Below are 18,225 nucleotides of genomic sequence, written 5' to 3'. Positions count from 1 at the left end.
AAGGACACTGCTGAGGGGAGCAGTGGGCGGCAGGAGAGGTCTGCACGCCATGTGGGACCCTCCTCCGGTGGCCGGGGAGCAGCCGGGGATCGAACCGCTGCGCCGCAGAGGTCGCCTGCAGCTTCGCAACTCAGCGCTCAACCGCTGCGCCACCAGGGAGGCCCTGTCCATAGTTCTTCTGACATATCTGACATATCTGTTCTTCTGACATATCTTCCTTTTGTGTGACTCCCTATTAAAACGCCTTTGAAGACAATTCCAACTTTCTCTAGAAAAGTTCTCTCTCTTTAGTTGCATATAATCCCAGCCTTTTCTAAAACTTCAAAGTACTTTGTTTCTTTTAATATACTTGTAATGTTCTTTTTTTAAAAAAAAGGTTTATTATTTATGCATACAAGAACTGGGGTACAGGCCAGAGGTGTGTGTGGGGTGTGTGTGAGAGGATTCACCAGAGGCAGATTGGGGAACAGAACAGGCAGATTGACTGAAAGACACAAATGACGGGAGCAGTGGGCGTGTCAGGAGAGGTCGGCTGTGCCATGTGGGTTGCTCCCTGGCCGGGGATCGAACTTGTGCTTCAGTGGCTGCGGATAGCTTCATAGGCTGCATCTTAACCCCTTGTGCCACCAGGGAGGCCCCAGATTTATTTATTTATGTATATAAGAGCTAGGGTGCAAGCCAGAGATGGAGGGGATGGGCAAGAGGATTCACCAGAGACAGAATGGGGAGCAGAACAAGCAGATTGACTGAAATACACTGCTGAGAGGAACAGTGGGCTAAACAGGAGAGGCCTGCAGCGCCATGTGGGTCACCTCCCTGGCCGGGGATCGAACTTATGCTGCAGTGGCTGCGGATAGCTTCATAGTGCTGCGTTTCGACCCTTTGCACCACCAGGGAGGCCCCCAACTTGTAATGTTCTTTATGTTGTTGGCATTTTTTTTAAAGATTCATTTTTTATTTATACAAGCGCTGGGTACAGTCAGAAGGGTGGGAAGGTGAGAGAATTCACCAGAGCCAGAGCAGGGGACAGAACAGGCAGGCTGACGGAATACACTGCTGAGGGGAGCAGCAGGCACGGCAGGAGAGGTCTGTGTGCCACGTGGATCTCTCGCCTGCGGCCGGGGATTGAACCAGCACTGCAGAGGCTGCGGGCAGCTTCGCAGCCCAGCGCTCAACCGCTGCGCCACCAGGGGAGGCCCTTAAAAGATTTATTTATTTATGCATACAAGCACTGAGGTACAGGCCAGAGGCATGGGGGTGTATGTGAGAGGATTCACCAGAGACATAGTGGGGAACAGAACAGGCAGACTGACAGAAATACACTGCTGAAGGGAGCAGCTGGCAAGACAGGAGAGGTCTGCTGCCATGTGGGTAGCTCCCTGGCTGAACTGGTGCTGCAGAGGCTACGGATAGCTTCACAGTGCTATGCTTAACCCCTTGCACCACCAGGGAGGCCCTGTAGGTATTTTTATACTTACTAAAATCCCTCATCTAGACTCCAACTTCTTCAGCTTAGAACCCAAATTTATCTGTACATTCTGCACCATGCCTTTGTATATAAGGTAAGTGCTTAATATTACAATGAGAGATGATGAACTTCTTCCCCCAAATATCTTTAATTTATTTTAATTTATTTTTTTCAGAAGATTTATTTATTTATGCATACAAGAACTGGGGTACAGGCCAGAGGATTCACCGGAGAGAGAGTGGGGAACAGAACAGGAGGATAGACTGAAATACACTGCTGAGGGGAGCAGCAGGCGACACAGGAGAGGTCTGCTGAGCCGTGTGGGTCACCTCTCTGGCCAGGGATTGAACTTGTGCTACAGTGACTGTGGTTTGCTTCATAGTGCTGAGACTTAACCCCTTGCACCACCAGGGTAGCCCATTTTACAATTTTCAATTTACCTAATCTATCAGTAGCATTTGACATGGTCGATCACCCCTTCCTTGAAATACTGTTTTCACTTGATTTCTAAGACAACAGCATTTCTAGATTCTCCTCCCCTTTCACTGGTTGTTTATCTTGTTGGTTCCCCTTTCTCAGAGTTCTTAATATGGGAGTGCCCTAGAGCTCAGTCTTTACGCCTTTTCTCAATTTACGCTCATTCTCTTGGTAATCCAATGTCTATAAATATCACCTCTATCCAATAAATCCTAGACTTTTATATCAAGCTACCTCAGTGTATCAACTAGACATTTATCTTCTCTCCAAAACTGTTCGACCTATAGTCTTCCCCATTTCAGCTGGTGACAGCTCTGTCCTTTTAGTTATTCAATCAAAAACCTCAATTCATTTTTTTAAGATTTATTGATTTATGCATACAAGAACTGAGGTACAGGCCAGAGGTTCTGGGGAAGGGTGAGAGGACACTAGAGACAGACTGGGGAGCAGAACAGGCAGATTGACTGAAATACACTGCTGAGGGGAGCAGCGGGTGAGACAGGAGAGGTCTGCTGCACCATATGGGTTCTTCCAGGCCGGCTGGGGATCGAACTCATGCTGCAGTAGCTGGTGATAGCTTGATAGTGCTGTCTTTAACCCCTGCGCCACCAGGAAGGCCCCCTCAATTCATTCTTAATTCTCTCATATGCACATAATATTTGTCAGGGAATTCTATTACTTATAAAATATATTTAGCATCTCATTAACTTTTCTTTGCCTTCTATCTAACAAGGTAGGCTACTCATATCTCATCTGGATTATTGCAATAATAGCCTTCCAGGGGGCCTTCTGGAAGGTGCAGACATTAAAGTCTCAGCACTATCAAGCTATCACCAGCCACTACAGCACGATTTGATCCCCGGCCAGGGAGCTCTACCCCCATGGCACAGCAGACCTCTTCTTCTCACCCGTTGTTCCCGTCAGCAGTGTATTTCAGTAGATCTGCCTCTTCTGCTCCCTACTCTGTCTCTGGTGAATCCTTTCATCTCCTGCACCTCTGGCCTATACCCCAGTTCTTATATGCATAAATAAATAAAATAAATCTAAAAAAAAGAATAAACTATCACTATTATTAAAAAACAATAACAACAAATAATAGCTTTCCAACTGGACTCTCAGCTTTTACCCTTGTCCCTATGGTTTAGTACCAGTCAGTAACCACAGTGATATTTATTTATTTATTTATTATTTATTATTATTTTTTTAAGATTTATTTATTTACACAAGAACTGGGGTACAGGCCAGATGCATGGGAGGGTGAGAGGATTCACCAGAGACAGAGCAGGGAACAGAACAGGCAGACTGATGAAATACACTGCTGAGGGGAGCAGCGGGCGAGACAGGAGAGGTCTGCCGCTCCATGTGGGACCCTCGCCGGCTGGCCAGGATCGAACTGGTGCTACAGAGGCTGCAGACAGCTTCACAGCGCTGAGCTCAACCACCTGTGCCACCAGGGGAGGCCCTATTTATTTTTTAAAATATTTACTTATTTATGCATACAAGAACTGGGGTATAGGCAGGAAGTGTGTGTGGGGCTGAGAGGATTCACCAGAGACAGAGTAGGGTGCAAAACAGGCAGATCTACTGAAATACACTGCTGAGGGGAGCAGTGGGCAAGACAGGAGAGGTCTGCTGCACCATGTGGGTAGCTCCCTGGCAGGGTATTGAACTCATGTTGCAGTCCCTGGTGATAGCTTGATAGTGCAGTGCCTTTAACGCCTGCACCACCAGGGAGGTCCCACAGTGATATTTTAAACATAAATCAGACTACATTTCTAGTTATGAATCCTAATGACTGTTTACCTTTATGTTCTGATGAAATTTATTGGCTGGCTTTGTATCTAAGATGAGTATCTTTCTTTTCCTAGGATGAGTTTTCTATATGGAGATACCCGTATATGGGAATTGTCACCCTAGTCTCTTCAGCCCTGATTATCATTAGATTTACCTCTCGATATGTTTTCACCACTCCTGGGATGTCGTGAAAGATTGTTGCTATTCCTGGACTCCTGGCCACTCCTACCCCAGTGGCAGTGTCTATTTGTAGAATATTGTCAGAGGAAATCATCCATAGCCCAGGTTCACCTATAGAAAGGCAAAAGAAAGCACTTGGCTGCAAGCTGTGATTTAAGTTGATGGTCTCTAACCTTATTCAGAATCCAAATTTGTAGACCTTTCAGCCATACAGGTATCTCTTCCTAGGAGGAACTCCCAGTTTTGAGGATAACGTTTTCTGAATGTCAGGTTCCCCTTCATTTATCATGCCAGCAAAATAAAATAAGAACTACTGACCTTCAGAATCGTAAAAGGAGATACTTATTTGAAGAAATAATAACTGTTCTCCAAAGGAAAAAGAAAAAAAATACACATAGAGATAATGATTAAACTTAGACCTTCCTAAGGATGGGTCTGCTTTGAGCTACTGAGTGATACTAGTAGGAAGACAGCAAGAAAGTGACAACTGGTGGGAGAGTGGATTTATTTACTTTGGTTTCAGTCTCAAAGTGGCAGAGTAATGCTATGGTTAGGTTAGATTACTGATCTTGGCATGTGGCCCTTTTGCATTTTTATCCACAGGATATGGGTTCAGGATGTCCAAAAAATTCCAGAATGGAAAACGGAGGGGTAGTATCTAACAAAATCTAACAAAAGACAATAAAAAGCCTTTGCTTCATTGATGAGAGTGACAACATGGGATTGTAACTCTGATTGTCAACTTTAAAGCAGGGTTAACTCATTGGTACTGGATTATCTAGTGAGTAGTAAATGCTTGCAATTCAGTTGTTAAAGTTTGGAGGATGTGACATTCGCTGAATAGAGCTCTCTTTGTATCAAGTTCAAAAATACATAAAGCCAGGTCTAATGTTACATTACTTTAATCAAACACATTTATCCATAATTTCCAGAAAAGGCTTCAAAACAAAGGTCACATACCACCCTGGTTGGTATTAGATGGATTATTTAGATGCACATACCTAGGCCATATATACCACTATGGAATTTGCTATCTTTAAGCTCAAAGAACACGCAGTCTCTAGATTGGTTTTCTTTACCTCAGTAATATTTCTTACAACAGAAATTCTTTGCTGATCAAGAGGATAGGTTAGCCCAGTACAAAGCCAAACCAGTATCAATGATATATTTAGGAGTTAGGGCTTCAAATGTGTCTCATGAAACAGTGTACACACACAGTTTTTAAACAAAAGCCTTAATGCACTTTCCTTCCTTTTATTTCAACCTTTACTGTTCTTTATTTTTTATTTATTTATACATGCAAGAATAGAGGTGTGGGGTAGTGGTGAGAGGATTCACCAGAGGCAGAGTAGGGAGCAGAAAAGGCAGATCTACTGAAATACACTGCTGAGGGGAGCAGTGGGGGAGTCAGGAGAGGTCCGCTGCACCATGTGGGTTAGCTACCTGGTTGGGGATTGAACTCATGATGCAGTGGCTGGTGATAGCTCAATAGCACTGAGACTTTAACCCCTGTGCCACCAGGGAGGGCCACTGTTCTTCATCTTAGCATTTACTATCCTTCAGAAGCTGGGAATAACGGAGGACAAGGCATAGTACCCTATACTGCACACAATACAATACAGAGAACTCTTTTTTTTTTTTAATAGAGGCATGTTTTTTATTTATTTATTTTATTTGTTTGTTTTGTTTATACATGCACTGGGCACAGTCAGAAGCCAGGAGGGTGAGAGAATTCACCAGAGCCAGAGCGGGAGCAGAGCAGGCAGAAGGACCGAAGTACACTGCTGAGGGGAGCAGCGGGCAGGAGGGGAGGCCTGCGCGCCATGTGGGATCCTCCTCTGGTGGCCGGGGAGCAGCCGGGGATCGAACCAGCGCCGCAGAGGCCGCGGGCAGCTTCGCAACCCAGCGCTCAACCGCTGCGCCACCGGGGAGGCCCTACAGAGAACTCTTTATCCAATAGATACTTGATGAATATTACTGACTCCTAATTTGCTACTATTGAGAGGATGGGCATCAAATAGAATTATCAGTTAACAAAATTAATAAAACCAAAGGTTTTTTTCCCTCAGATTTTGTAGAATTTGGGAAAAAGTCCTGTAAGGGTGAGTTGCATTCTAATTCTGTTAGTTGTGGGCCTTCCTGGTGGCGCAGGGGGTTAAGCACCGCACTATGAAGCAATCTGCAGCCTCTGCAGCATGAGTTAGATCCCCAGCCAAGAAGCAACCCACATGGCGCAGCAGACCTCTCCTGTCTTGCCTGCTGCTTCCCTCAGCAGTGTATTTCAGTCCATCTGCCTGTTCTGTTCCCCAATCTGCCTCTGGTGAATCCTCTCACCCCCCTGCATGTCTGGCCTGCACCCCAGCTCTTATATGCATAAATAAATAAATCTTTAATTCTGTTAGTTGTGAGGTTAAGAAAGAAGGTATCCAGACCATTTTGGTTGAGGAGGTGAGTACTGAAGCAGATGACATCTCCAACAAATGTAAGCTTGGTATCTGGCTCAATGGCATGCTCTACAGCAACAGGAATATAATCTGCCATGCCTGGATGTCTCCGATCCCAGAGCCCCACAAGTGTCACCCCTATGTTCACAGCTTGGGCCAAGTAAGTACAGTTTCTACTCCCTGGTCCAATTAGCAGCAGGTCATCTCTGAAAGTAGACATGAAAGAAAGAAATCTCTGAAAAGAGACAATAATTAGGAAACAAGTCTGGGATAGACCCCGCCACAGTATTTTATATTCTACAGCTCAAAATTTCAGAAGTTGAACAATAGAAAGTAAGAAAGTAGGGGTAAGGGTCTGTTACCCTCATAAAGATCAGATTCCAAGTACAGAACATGTGAGGAATTTATTGGAGTGACTATAGCCTAATCTGCAAAAGTACCACAGTGTCAACACTACTCCTTTCACTTCCATACCTGTTCAGAGCCAAATAAAGCTGCGTATTGTGTGTATGAAACTTCTCTCCGATGTTATTATAAAACTGAACAGTGAAGGTGAGAGCCATGCCCAAGGGAAAGGCAGACAGAGTCCTTCCTTGGGCTGTGTATAGCTTGGGTTGGCTGCTCACTCGCAGGTAAGTCACTGGCGCCACCTGTGGGAGACAAAACCTACTGGTACAGAGAAGGAGATGTTGGCAAGAAGTTAAGACTGTATCCTGAGATTTATTTATTTATTTTTAAAGATTTATTTGTTTATTTATTTATACAAGCACTGGGTACAGTCAGAAGCGCCGAAGTGTGAGAGAATTCATCAGAGCCAGAGCGGGGAGCACAGCAGGCAGAAGGACTGAAGTACACTGCTGAGGGGAGCAGCGGGCGGCAGGAGAGGTCTGCGCGCCATGCGGGACCCTCCTCCCGTGGCTGGGGAGCAGCCGGGGATCGAACCGGCGCTGCAGAGGCTGCGGGCAGCTTCGCAACCCAGCGCTCAACCGCTGGGCCACCGGGGAGGCCCTGTATCCTGAGATTTTTAATCAATGATATAAAAATGGTATTACTTTTACTTTTTTGAGTGTCTAAACTCACCTGAACCCCAGTTATGGTTGTTTGGTTGACTCCAAAAGGTTCAACAGAAGTGACTTCCAACACAGCAGTACCTGCAATGGAACCAGCTTTCAGGAGCCCTTCGCCATCCTCCTCAATGACGGATGAATTAGGGAAACACTTGAGAACTCGGGAACTCACAAAGGCGGTCCCTTCCCTAGGGAACAAATGGAGCAAGTGGTATCTCTTGAAGGCTCTTTCTTTTTTTTAATTTTTTAGATTTATTTTTAAAGATTTATTTATTTATTTATACAAGCACTGGGTACAGTCAGAAGTGCGGGAGGGTGAGAGAATTCACCAGAGCCAGAGCGGGGAGCAGAGTGGGCAGAAGGACCGAAGTACACTGCTGAGGGGAGCAGCGGGCGGCAGGAGAGGTCTGTGCGCCATATGGGACCCTCCTCTGGTGGCCGGGGAGCAGCCGGGGATCGAACCGGCGTTGCAGAGGCCGCGGGCAGCTTCGCAACCCAGCGCTCAACCGCTGCGCCACCGGGGAGGCCCTGTACACTTTATTTTAAAAAGATTTTTTGTTCAACATCACTTGCAATCAGGGAAATGCAAATCAAAACTACCATGAGATACCATCTTACACCAGTGAGAATGGCACATATTAAAAAAACTAGCAACAACAAATGTTGGTGAGGTTGTGGAGAAAAAGGAACTCTTCTGCACTGTTGGTGGGAGTGCAGACTGGTCCAACCACTGTGGAGAGCTGTGTGGAGATTTCTGGACCTACTAAACATAGAGCTTCCATAGGATCCAGCAATTCCACTCCTAGGGATTTACCCAAAGGACACAGAAACATCAATTCCAAAGAGCACCTGCACCCCTATGTTTATAGCAGCACTGTTTACAATAGCTAAGCTTTGGAAACAACCCAAATGCCCAAAAATAGATGACTGGATCAAGAAGTTGTGGTACATATATACCATGGAATATTACTCAGCATTCAAAAAAGATAAACACATGCAATTTGCAGCAACATGGATGGCGCTGGAAGGGATCATGCTCAGTGAAATAAGCCAAAAAGAAAAAGAAAAATATCGGATGGTCTCACTCATAGCAGGAATCTAGACAACTTAAATAAGAGACCAGGAAAATGAATAACTATAAGAAAGTGAAAATCAAAATCAACAAAAAACTATGAACCAGAGACACTTTTTGGGGGGTGGGGGGCGGGAAGGGAGGGATTGGGGTCAGAATGGGGGGGTTGCAATTGTATAGGGAATATAAAAATAAAATTTATTATTTAAAAAATTTTCCATTAAAATTAGAAATAAAATACCAAATATTAGCATTAAAAATAATAAAAAAAGATTTTTATTTTTTATTTATTTATGCATACAAGAATTGGGGTGTAGCCAAGAGGGGCAGGGGTGGTGGTGAGAGGATTCACCAGAGACAGAGTGGGGAGCAGAACAGGCAGATTGACTGAAATACACTGCTGAGGGGAGCAGAGGGCATGGCAAGAGAGGTTTGTTGCACCATGTGGGTTAGCTCCCTGGCCAGGTATCAAATTCATGCCACAGTGACCTGGCAATAGCTTGATAGTGCTGAGACTTTAACCCCTGAGCCATCAGGGAGGCCCTGAATTGTACACTTTAAAATGGTTAACTTTGTGTTATGTGAATTTCACCTCAACTAAAAAAAAAATTATTTGTGGGCTAGAAAAAGGCAATAGTTCTTTCCATGTGCAATGTTTTATTGAGATAAAGTTAGAACCTTACTTGCCTTTCTCCATTCTCCTTACCTGTTGGTATGGAGTTTGAGCTGAGAATTCATAGGCATCAAAATTTGCTCAGGTTGGCACTCTGGATAGAAAAGTTGGAGTTTTTCAAATACCTATTATGAGAAAATAATGTTTTCTCATTTTTTTTGAAAAGACAAATGATGGCCTTGTTCATACCTGGACAACTACAAATCAATAGTCTGCCTAATTTCAATTTGGTCCGATGCTCTACAGTATTTCTTTCCAAAATGAACCAAGCACTTAAATGTATTTATAATATATAACCTAGTATTAGTCCTGCTCTGTCTATAAGGGACAATTAACAAGGGACACTATTTAGGTCTTCCATCTCTCGGTAAGGTCTTCTTTCCTGAACCCTGCACTGAATCAGAGAATCAAAGCAAAAATAAAGGAGAAAAAGAGAAAAACAAAAATCAGTCACAAATTCAGTGATGCCCTACACAACTGGTCATTTATCTTTTCAGTTCTAAAAATGAAAGGGCTTTTTATCTTTTAGCCTGAGAACATCTGTAAAGTCTATTCACACTTTTATATATTACCAAAAGTTAAGATTAGATTTCATTCTAATACATTCATTCATAACTAAGACGGCTGTTAGAATGGCTCAGAAATTATTCTCTCTTTAGTTATTGTGGGGTTCACATCCTGTGTCTACTGTGTGGAGAGTTGAGGGAGTGCAAGTTCTAGAGTTTCTAAATGAATGCTTCTACGGCAATTAGCAGCAATGAAAAAAGATCTAGAAATTATAAACCTGTTCCAAGTATCTCTAGTAATTTCTCTATCTCTATCCAAACTAAGCTCTTCAGTGATGATAAGAGAATGTAACTTTTCTCCTTGATACAAGAAAGTAAAATTAAGATTTGGGACTTACCAGGATCTGAACTTCATCAGACAGTTCTAAAACATTCTCCTCAAACTGCCCAGAGGAACTGTTCATACAGCAAACAGTGACTCTGATACTAGTTCGACCAGCTGCTTTTGTGTGGACAACCATGGCAAAGTTATTTTCCGCTGGAAGCTGTAGAAAAACCTAGACAATGAGATTAAGAAATATTCAAGATGGGCCTCCCCGGTGGCGCAGCAGTTGAGCGCTGGGTTGCAAAACTGCCCGCAGCCTCTGTAGCACGGGTTCGATCCCCGGATGCCGGGAGCGTCCCACATGGCGTGCAGACCTCTCCTGCCACCCGCTGCTCCCCTCGGTAATGTACTTCGTCAGTCTGCTTGTTCTACTCTCTGCTCTGGCTCTGGTTAATTCTCTCACCCTCCTGCGCTTCTCACTGTTCCCAGTGCTTGTATAAATAAATAAATAAATCTTTAAAAAAAAAAAAAAGAAATATTCATGATGATTCAACAATGCCACTCCTTTGGTATCTACCCAAAGAATACAAATCACCAATTGGAAGGGATACATACACTTCTACTTTGATTGCAGCGGTATTTACAATAGCCAAGATATTGATACAACCAAAATGCCCATCAACAGAGCAGTGGATTAAGAAGATGCGGTATACACACACAATGGAATACTACTCAGCTGTAAAAAAAAAAAAGATGAACTCTTGCTATTTGCAACAACATGGGTAGGACTGCTAAGTGAAATAAATCAGGAGAAAGAAAAATACTGAATGATTTCACTCATGTAGAATGTAGAAAAACAAACCCCAAAAGATCCAAAGCAACTGACAATATAAATAAAAAATCTCTTAGAAATATAACTGCAGAATTGAGGCTACTAGATGGGGAGGAGGGTAGGTGTCAGGAAAAAGATGGGAGAGGGGCCTCCCTGGTGGCACAGGGGTTAAAGTCTTAGTGGTATCAAGCTATCAAGCTATAGTGCCAGCCACTGTGGCATGAATTCAATCCCCAGCCGGGAGATAACCCATATGGTACAGCAGACCTCTCCTGTCTCGCCCACTCCTTCCCTCAGCATTGTCTCCCCACTCTGTCTCTGGTGAATCCGCTCACCCCCTGAACCTCTGGTGTGCACCCTAGCTCTTGTATGCATAAATAAATAAAATAAATCTTAAAAAAAAGAAAGGGGGGAGGGGGTACAATTCTCTATGGTGAATGACTACTGGGTGCCCGGATGGTGGGGCTGGGTTGGTAACATACATCTAATGAGGTGTGAGCCTATTCCCTTAAATCATAAACAGTGTTGTAAACCTATGTTACCTCAATTAATTAAAGAGGATGCAAAAAAGAATGAAATATTCATGAATAAACATACCCCCCCTTCTTTGTTGTAACAATAAGGAAAAGGCATTTTGGAAATAGCTATCTAAAAGAACTAGAGTACCAGAGTTTATTTTCATAGTTATTTCTTTTTTTCCCAGCAAAATAAATAAAACTCTGTTAAGAGCAATCAACTACTTTTGGAAAGCATGTGTAGAATTCTCATGTTATATTGAAGTGAATTCATTGATAGGAGAAAAACGGAAATGAAGGAACAGTTATTTAAAATGGATTCAGACAGATCACAAAAATCTGCAAAGAGCTGATGAAACTCAACAACAACAAAGAAAAGAATCCAGTCAAAAAATGGGCAGAATTGCTAAAAAGAAACTTCTCTGAAGAGGAAATGCAAATGGCCAACAGGCATATGAAAAAATGTTCAACATCACTTGTAATCAGGGAAATGCAAATCAAAACTACCATGAGATACCATCTTACACCAGTGAGAATGGCACATATTAAAAAAACTAGCAACAACAAATGTTGGCGAGGATGTGGAGAGAAAGGAACTCTCCTGCACTGCTGGTGGGAGTACAAACTGGTCCAACCACTATGGAGAGCTGTGTGGAGATTTCTGGACCTACTAAACATAGAGCTTCCATATGATCCAGCAATTCCACTCCTAGGGATTTACCCAAAGGACACAGAAACATCAATTCCAAAGAGCACCTGCACCCCTATGTTTATAGCAGCACTATTTACAATAGCTAAGCTTTGGAAACAACCCAAATGCCCAAAAATAGATGACTGGATCAAGAAGATGTGGTACATATACACCATGGAATATTACTCAGCATTCAAAAAAGATAAACACATGCAATTTGCAGCAACATGGATGGCGCTGGAAGGGATCATGCTCAGCGAAATAAGCCAGAAAGAAAAAGAAAAATACCGGATGGTCTCACTCATAGCAGGAATCTAGAAAACTTAAATAAGGACCAGGAAAATGAATAACTATAAGAAGTGAAAATCAAAATCAACAAACAACTATGAACCAGAGACACTCTATGGGGGGTGGGACGTGGGGAGGGGAGGGATTGGGGTCAAAATAAGGGGGTTGCAATTGTATGGGGAATATAAAAATAAAATTTATTATTAAAAATAAATAAATAAATAAAATAAAATAAAATGGATTCAGACAATAGAAGCTGAACTGTGAGAGAGGTGAGACAACCTACTCCTGGAGTTCACAGTGGTAACCAGGAAGGCAGAGGACAAAAAAGAAACTTCTATTTTAGTACTATGCTAAAACTAGTGCCTGTCCCACTTGCTTCACTTACCATTCTAGTCTTGACTGGATAAGGATGATTAGACCTTGATAGATTTCTGGTGATAGAGAAGGCAGGACTAAACTAAGCAAATATTGAAGCAGGTATCTGCCTATATTTTTGGTACTCATTTTATGTCCTATTAACCCTGCCTCCTTGTTGTCCAAGGCCTGCAAGACTTTCCTTCAGATCTCTTGACTCACAGAAGCCCACGTTCCAAGTCACCTTTTCTTCATTCCCTACATAAAAATTCCCATATTCTTTGTGTAGGTCTCAATCAGTTGTCTGGAAGAAAGTCTATACCAAAAAAAGTGTGGTTCATAGTTGTTTGATACAAATGAATCTTTAAATGATGACACTACAGGGCAGGAAATCTACTTTGTGGGGCATTGAAGACAATCTATTGCCCATTTTTAAAAAAATATTTATTTATATATTCATATAAGAACTGGGGTACAGGACAGAGGTGTGGGGGGTGAGAGGATTCACCAGAAAGAGTGGGGAGCAAAACAGGCAGACCTACTGAAATACACTGCTGAGGGGAGCAGCAGGCTAGACAGGAGAGGTCTGCTGCACCATGTGGGTTGCTCCCTAGTCGAGGATCAAACTCATGCTGCAGTGGCTGTATATAGCTTCATACGATTGCGTCTTAACCCCTTGTGCCACCAGGGAGGCCCTCTATTGCCTATTTTATCATACCTTTTGCCTTTGTGGGGTTTCAGGCAGCAAAAATCTTAGTGTGGCCCTCAATCATTTCTTCTGCTAGAGAGATGAATGAGGTTTAGAGAAGAAATTGTTAGAAGGTAGAGCAGAATAGATGCTGAGGCATTGGCCGTCCTTCCTTTCACACAATCCCCATTTGTGATTTGAGAAAAAGAAAAAAAAAAAAAAGCAAATCCCTGTGTAGAATTCTACCAAACTAAGTACAGTTCCACTCTCCTCAACTCCTGGCTCTGGGTAACCCAGGATTGATAGAAGAGACAATCACTACCGTTTCCCTAGATTACAGGCTAGCATTTTTTTTTTTACAAAGACTACAAATACATACTTTCCTTTTTTAATTTGACTTCTCTTCTAGACTTTAATTTGACTTCTCTTCTACTAATTCTAGTTCCTATAATCCCTCTGTTCTTTCCAACAGTCTAACTCTAATTGTTCTTTTTTTTTTTTTAAAGATGTATTTATGCTGGGCCTCCCCTGGTGGCGCAGAGGTTGAGCGCTGGGCTGTGAAGCTGCCAGCAGCCTCTGCAGCACCGGTTTGATCCCTAGCCACCGGCGAGGGTCCCACATGGCGCGCAGACCTCTCCTGCCGCCCGCTGCTCCCCTCAGTAGTGTGTTTCGTCGTTCTGCCTGTTCTGCTCCCGCTCTGGCTCTGGTGAATTCTCTTACCCTCCCGCACTTCTGACTGTACCCAGTGCTTGTATAAAATAAATAAATAAATCTTAAAAAAAAAAAAAAAAGATTTATTTATGCATACAAGAACTGGGGTAAAGTCCAGAGAGGATTTAAAAGAGACAGAGTGGGGAACAGAACAGGTGGATTGACTGAAACACACTGCTGAGGGGAGCAGCAGGCGAGTCAGGAGAGGTCTGCTGCACCATGTGGGTAGCTCCCTGGCCGGCCTGGGATCAAACTTGTGCTGCAGGTTGGGATAGCTTCACAGCGCTGTGCTTTACTTACACCACCAGGGAGGCCCCTCTAATTGTTTGTTCTTGCAGGCACTAAATTGTAACTTACTGAACTTACCCGTCGCTCCCCTCAGCATTACATTTCATTACATCTGCCTGTTCTGCTCCCCACTCCGTCTGTGGTGAATCCTCTCACCGCCCCTCCTTCCCCCGCACCTCTGGCCTATATCCCAGTTCTTGTATGTATAAATAAATAAGAATAAATGTTTCCTCAACATCTATCCTGAGGACTTTAGCCTCATGCAGCAGGCACTGAATTGGGAGGAGTGGTACCATCAAGAGGAACCATGTAAAAGTGGTTTAATTAACTGTCCTTAAATTTGCCATTGATAAAGGCATGTAGTCCAGAATCAGCTGCCAGTAGTGGCTCACACCAGCCCCATGACACCCCAAATGTCTCCAGTGGGATTCCAGTTCTTTTCCAGCTACCAGTAGCATGGACTCAGAAATCTGTTAAGCATCCATCTTTCTTACTGTTAATATCAACTACATGCCATGCAGCACAAACATCACTATTAATATAATTGTGTCTGAACATGTTGAAAGATTTTATTACATATTTAATATTTTTTAGATTTATTTTATTTTTTTAATGCATGCAAGAGCTGAGGTATAGGCCAGAAGTGCGGGTGTGTGTGTGTGTGTGTGTGTGTTTGTGTGTGTGAGAGGGTTTACCAGAGACAGAGTGGGGAGCAGAATAGGCTGATTTACTGAAATACACTGCTGAGAGGAGCAGTGGATGAGACAGGAGAGGTCTGCTTGCCATGTGGGCCAACTCCCTGGCTAGGGATCCAACTTGTGCTGCGGTAGTTGCTGATAGCTTTATAGCGCTGAGACTTAACCCCCTGTGCCACCAGGGAGGCCCCCTAGATTACACATTTAACCTGTGTACTTTAAAGACTATACTTTCAGGGATCATTTCTATAGTTCGTTATAACCTGTGTACTTTATATTCATAATGTGTTACTCATGGAACATAGTCATGTGATCACAAATACAACATTACACAACAACAAATACAGTATTAAGGGAAATACTGCTTTTAAGAGCTCTATCCAGCAAAATTATATAGCATTATCTGAGTACTCAAATTTGGATTCTTCATATGATTTGAGGTTTCCAGCTTTCACAGATCAATAGGAAAAGGAGATAAGCAATATTGTATAGTTTAGAAAAGTCAGTCTAAAACTTACGACAAAATAAAATAAATATAACATCAAGATCCCAAAGATAATATGATAAACATAAAATTCATACCTCTGAATGCCTGGGCACTACATCCAATACATCCCTTTTACTTATGGACCAATGGAATGTGAGCCCAGGGTTGGCATTGCTAAAGGAGAAAGGGGTCTGTGTACTGGTTACTCCCATGACATAAATTGGCATCTGAAAAGAAAAAGTGGTTTTGTTCTATAGATCTGGCCCAGCTGGCATTACAGAATAATTGGTTTGGAACAGAGCCATCATACTCACCTCAGTAGCTGTGATGAGTCGAGTAGCAGCTGCCAGGATCCTAACAGCCCGTAGCTGGACAACTTCAATGTGTACTTCATCCTGCTCAACAGAGTGGAGAACAAACTTAGGCTAAGAGGGAGTGTCTGTAGGGTGGACACAGATGCTTATGATAACTAGTTTGTTGTTTGGGGAATTAAAAAAAGCATGCCACCCATACATTTGTTTTTGTTCCTTAAACAATTTTATAGAATAGAGAGTGTAAGTCATAACAATGCCAAATGCCCTGTGAGTTTTTCATTAAAGATTACATATTTCCCACATTGGTTAAGGGAATGCCAGGTGAGGCTGCTGACAACCTCCTCACCACTACTACCCTCACCAACATGATTCCCAGATGGAAGAGTATATGCAGAGCATAAGAAAGAATGAATACCTGGGAAAACACAATGACTTTGCCAGTATCTTCATTTACTGTCTGGATAGTGCCATGGATCACAGCTGTACCAACCACCTTCCCTGTAACTTGACCCCTTCTATTAATAACAGCCACGGTCTGGTTACTTATGGAGAAGTGAATAATAGATTGGGGCTGAGGGCCACCTTCAGACATCACCTGAAATTTAAATGCACCATTGAATGCCTGGAGCATGGGGAGAAGTCACATTTCTTTTCCCAACACTTTGTCCAAGTAACTTGACTTCTTCATTTCCTCCCACTTCCCAAACAGCATGTCTCATATCACTCAGTGCAGGAGAAATGGAAGTACTACAAATGATCCTAGAGATCTCAAACATAGTTTGTACCATGTTTATCATGGAACAGGGAAAATACTGATTTTCTTCTTAATCAAATCCTGTTGTAGTTGGTCAGGAGTAGAAAAGAAGAGGCAAACAGGAAGGGATAGGAGTGTGGAGGTGGCATGGGGCAGAGGTGAGATGAGGTGAAATGATAAATCTTATTTTCTATTTTTAAGATCACCTGCATCATGTTAGCAGGAATCAGTGTCATTTTCTCTGGAATAAGTCTGAATGGAGGAAACACCTGAAGGAAAAAAACAAAAGGATAATGGTGACTAACTAGAGTCAATTTTATAATAAGTAAATCTTTATTTTTAAAGATTTATTTATTTATGCATACAAGAAATGGGGTACAGGCCAGAGGTGCGGTGGTTGAGAAGATTCACCAGAGACAGAGTGGGGAACAGAACAGGCAGATCGACAGAAATACACTGCTGAGGGGAGCAGTGGGGAGTCAGGAGATGTCTGCTGCACCACGTGGGTTTGCTCCCTGGCTGGGGATCGAACTCGTGCTGCAGTGGCTGCAGATAGCTTCATAGGTTGCGTCTTTCCCCCCGCGCTACCAGGGAAGCCCAATAAGTAAATCTTTTTAAAAAAATTATTTATTTATTTATGCATACAAGGACTGGAGTGAAGGCAGGAGGTACAGGGGAATGAAAGGATTCACCAGAGACAGAGTGGGGAGTAGAACAGGCGGATCCAGAGAAATACACTGCTGAGGGGAGCATCAGGCAAGACAGGAGAGGTCTATTGCCCCAAATGTGGGTTAGCTCCCTGGCCAGGGATTGAATTCAAACCCCAAAGCCACCAGGGAGTCCCAACAGTTTGTTTATGTTATCATTAAGGATTTTGGTCAAGAGAAGGCCTAAATTTAGGGGGAGTCAGAAGTTATATGAGGATTTTCAACTATGTGAGAATCAGCACCCTTAACTCCTGTGTTGTTTAATGGTTAACTGTACACTGAACTCTTTTTTTCAAATTTATTTAAATATTTTTATTTTATATAATTCTTAAGTCTTTTTTTCATCTTTACACAATGTATGCATTTTCATTTTGGTTATATTCCCCATACAATTGTACCCCCCCTTATTTTGACTCTAGTCCGTCCTTTCCCTGCCCTTCCCTCCTTGTACACTGAAATCTTAACAATGGTTGCCTCGAAGGAGTGGAATCATTGTTGATTTCCATTCTGCAATTTTCTTTTCTGTATGTGTGCTTTCCAAATTTTCTGTAATAAGTATATTACTTTTATGCAGAAAAACAAAACCTAAGAATAAATTACATATTGTTTTTTGTTTTTTTTTTTAATTTATTTTTATCTATTATTTGTTTGTTTTGTTTTGTTTATACAAGCACTGGGTATAGTCAGAAGCGCGGGAGGGTGAGAGAATTCACCAGAGCCAGAGCGGGAAGCAGAGCAGGCAGAAGGACCGAAGTACACTGCTGAGGGGAGCAGCGGGCGGCAGGAGAGGTCTGTGCGCCATGTGGGACCCTCCGCCAGTGGCCGGGGAGCAGCCGGGGATCGAACCGGCGCCGCAGAGGTCGTGGGCAGCTTCGCAACCCAGCGCTCAACC

General features: G+C 43.0%; 1 protein-coding gene across 3 annotated transcripts in view; it reads right to left on the bottom strand.

Moving 5' to 3' along the window:
* The window catches only part of NUP210L (nucleoporin 210 like), a 97,324-nt gene that overhangs the window by 17,124 nt on the left and 61,975 nt on the right, over positions 1-18,225 (bottom strand). For all 3 annotated transcript variants that reach the window (XM_037501042.2, XM_054691735.1, XM_054691736.1), the window contains 10 exons: positions 16,833-16,895; positions 16,288-16,467; positions 15,873-15,953; positions 15,654-15,785; positions 10,080-10,238; positions 9,209-9,300; positions 7,444-7,618; positions 6,838-7,013; positions 6,352-6,569; positions 3,894-4,030 (listed from right to left, as the gene is read on the bottom strand). In XM_037501042.2, the coding sequence (XP_037356939.1) occupies positions 3,894-4,030; positions 6,352-6,569; positions 6,838-7,013; positions 7,444-7,618; positions 9,209-9,300; positions 10,080-10,238; positions 15,654-15,785; positions 15,873-15,953; positions 16,288-16,467; positions 16,833-16,895 (1,413 nt within the window). The remainder of the gene's footprint in view (positions 1-3,893; positions 4,031-6,351; positions 6,570-6,837; positions 7,014-7,443; positions 7,619-9,208; positions 9,301-10,079; positions 10,239-15,653; positions 15,786-15,872; positions 15,954-16,287; positions 16,468-16,832; positions 16,896-18,225) is intronic.

This window comes from Talpa occidentalis, unplaced genomic scaffold, assembly GCF_014898055.3.
Source record: "Talpa occidentalis isolate TD23 unplaced genomic scaffold, MPIMG_talOcc4v2.1 talOcc4.9, whole genome shotgun sequence".
Taxonomy (NCBI): Eukaryota; Metazoa; Chordata; class Mammalia; order Eulipotyphla; family Talpidae; genus Talpa; species Talpa occidentalis.
The sequence above is the reverse complement of the archived record's forward strand: the minus strand, read 5'-3'. Positions and strand labels throughout refer to the sequence as shown.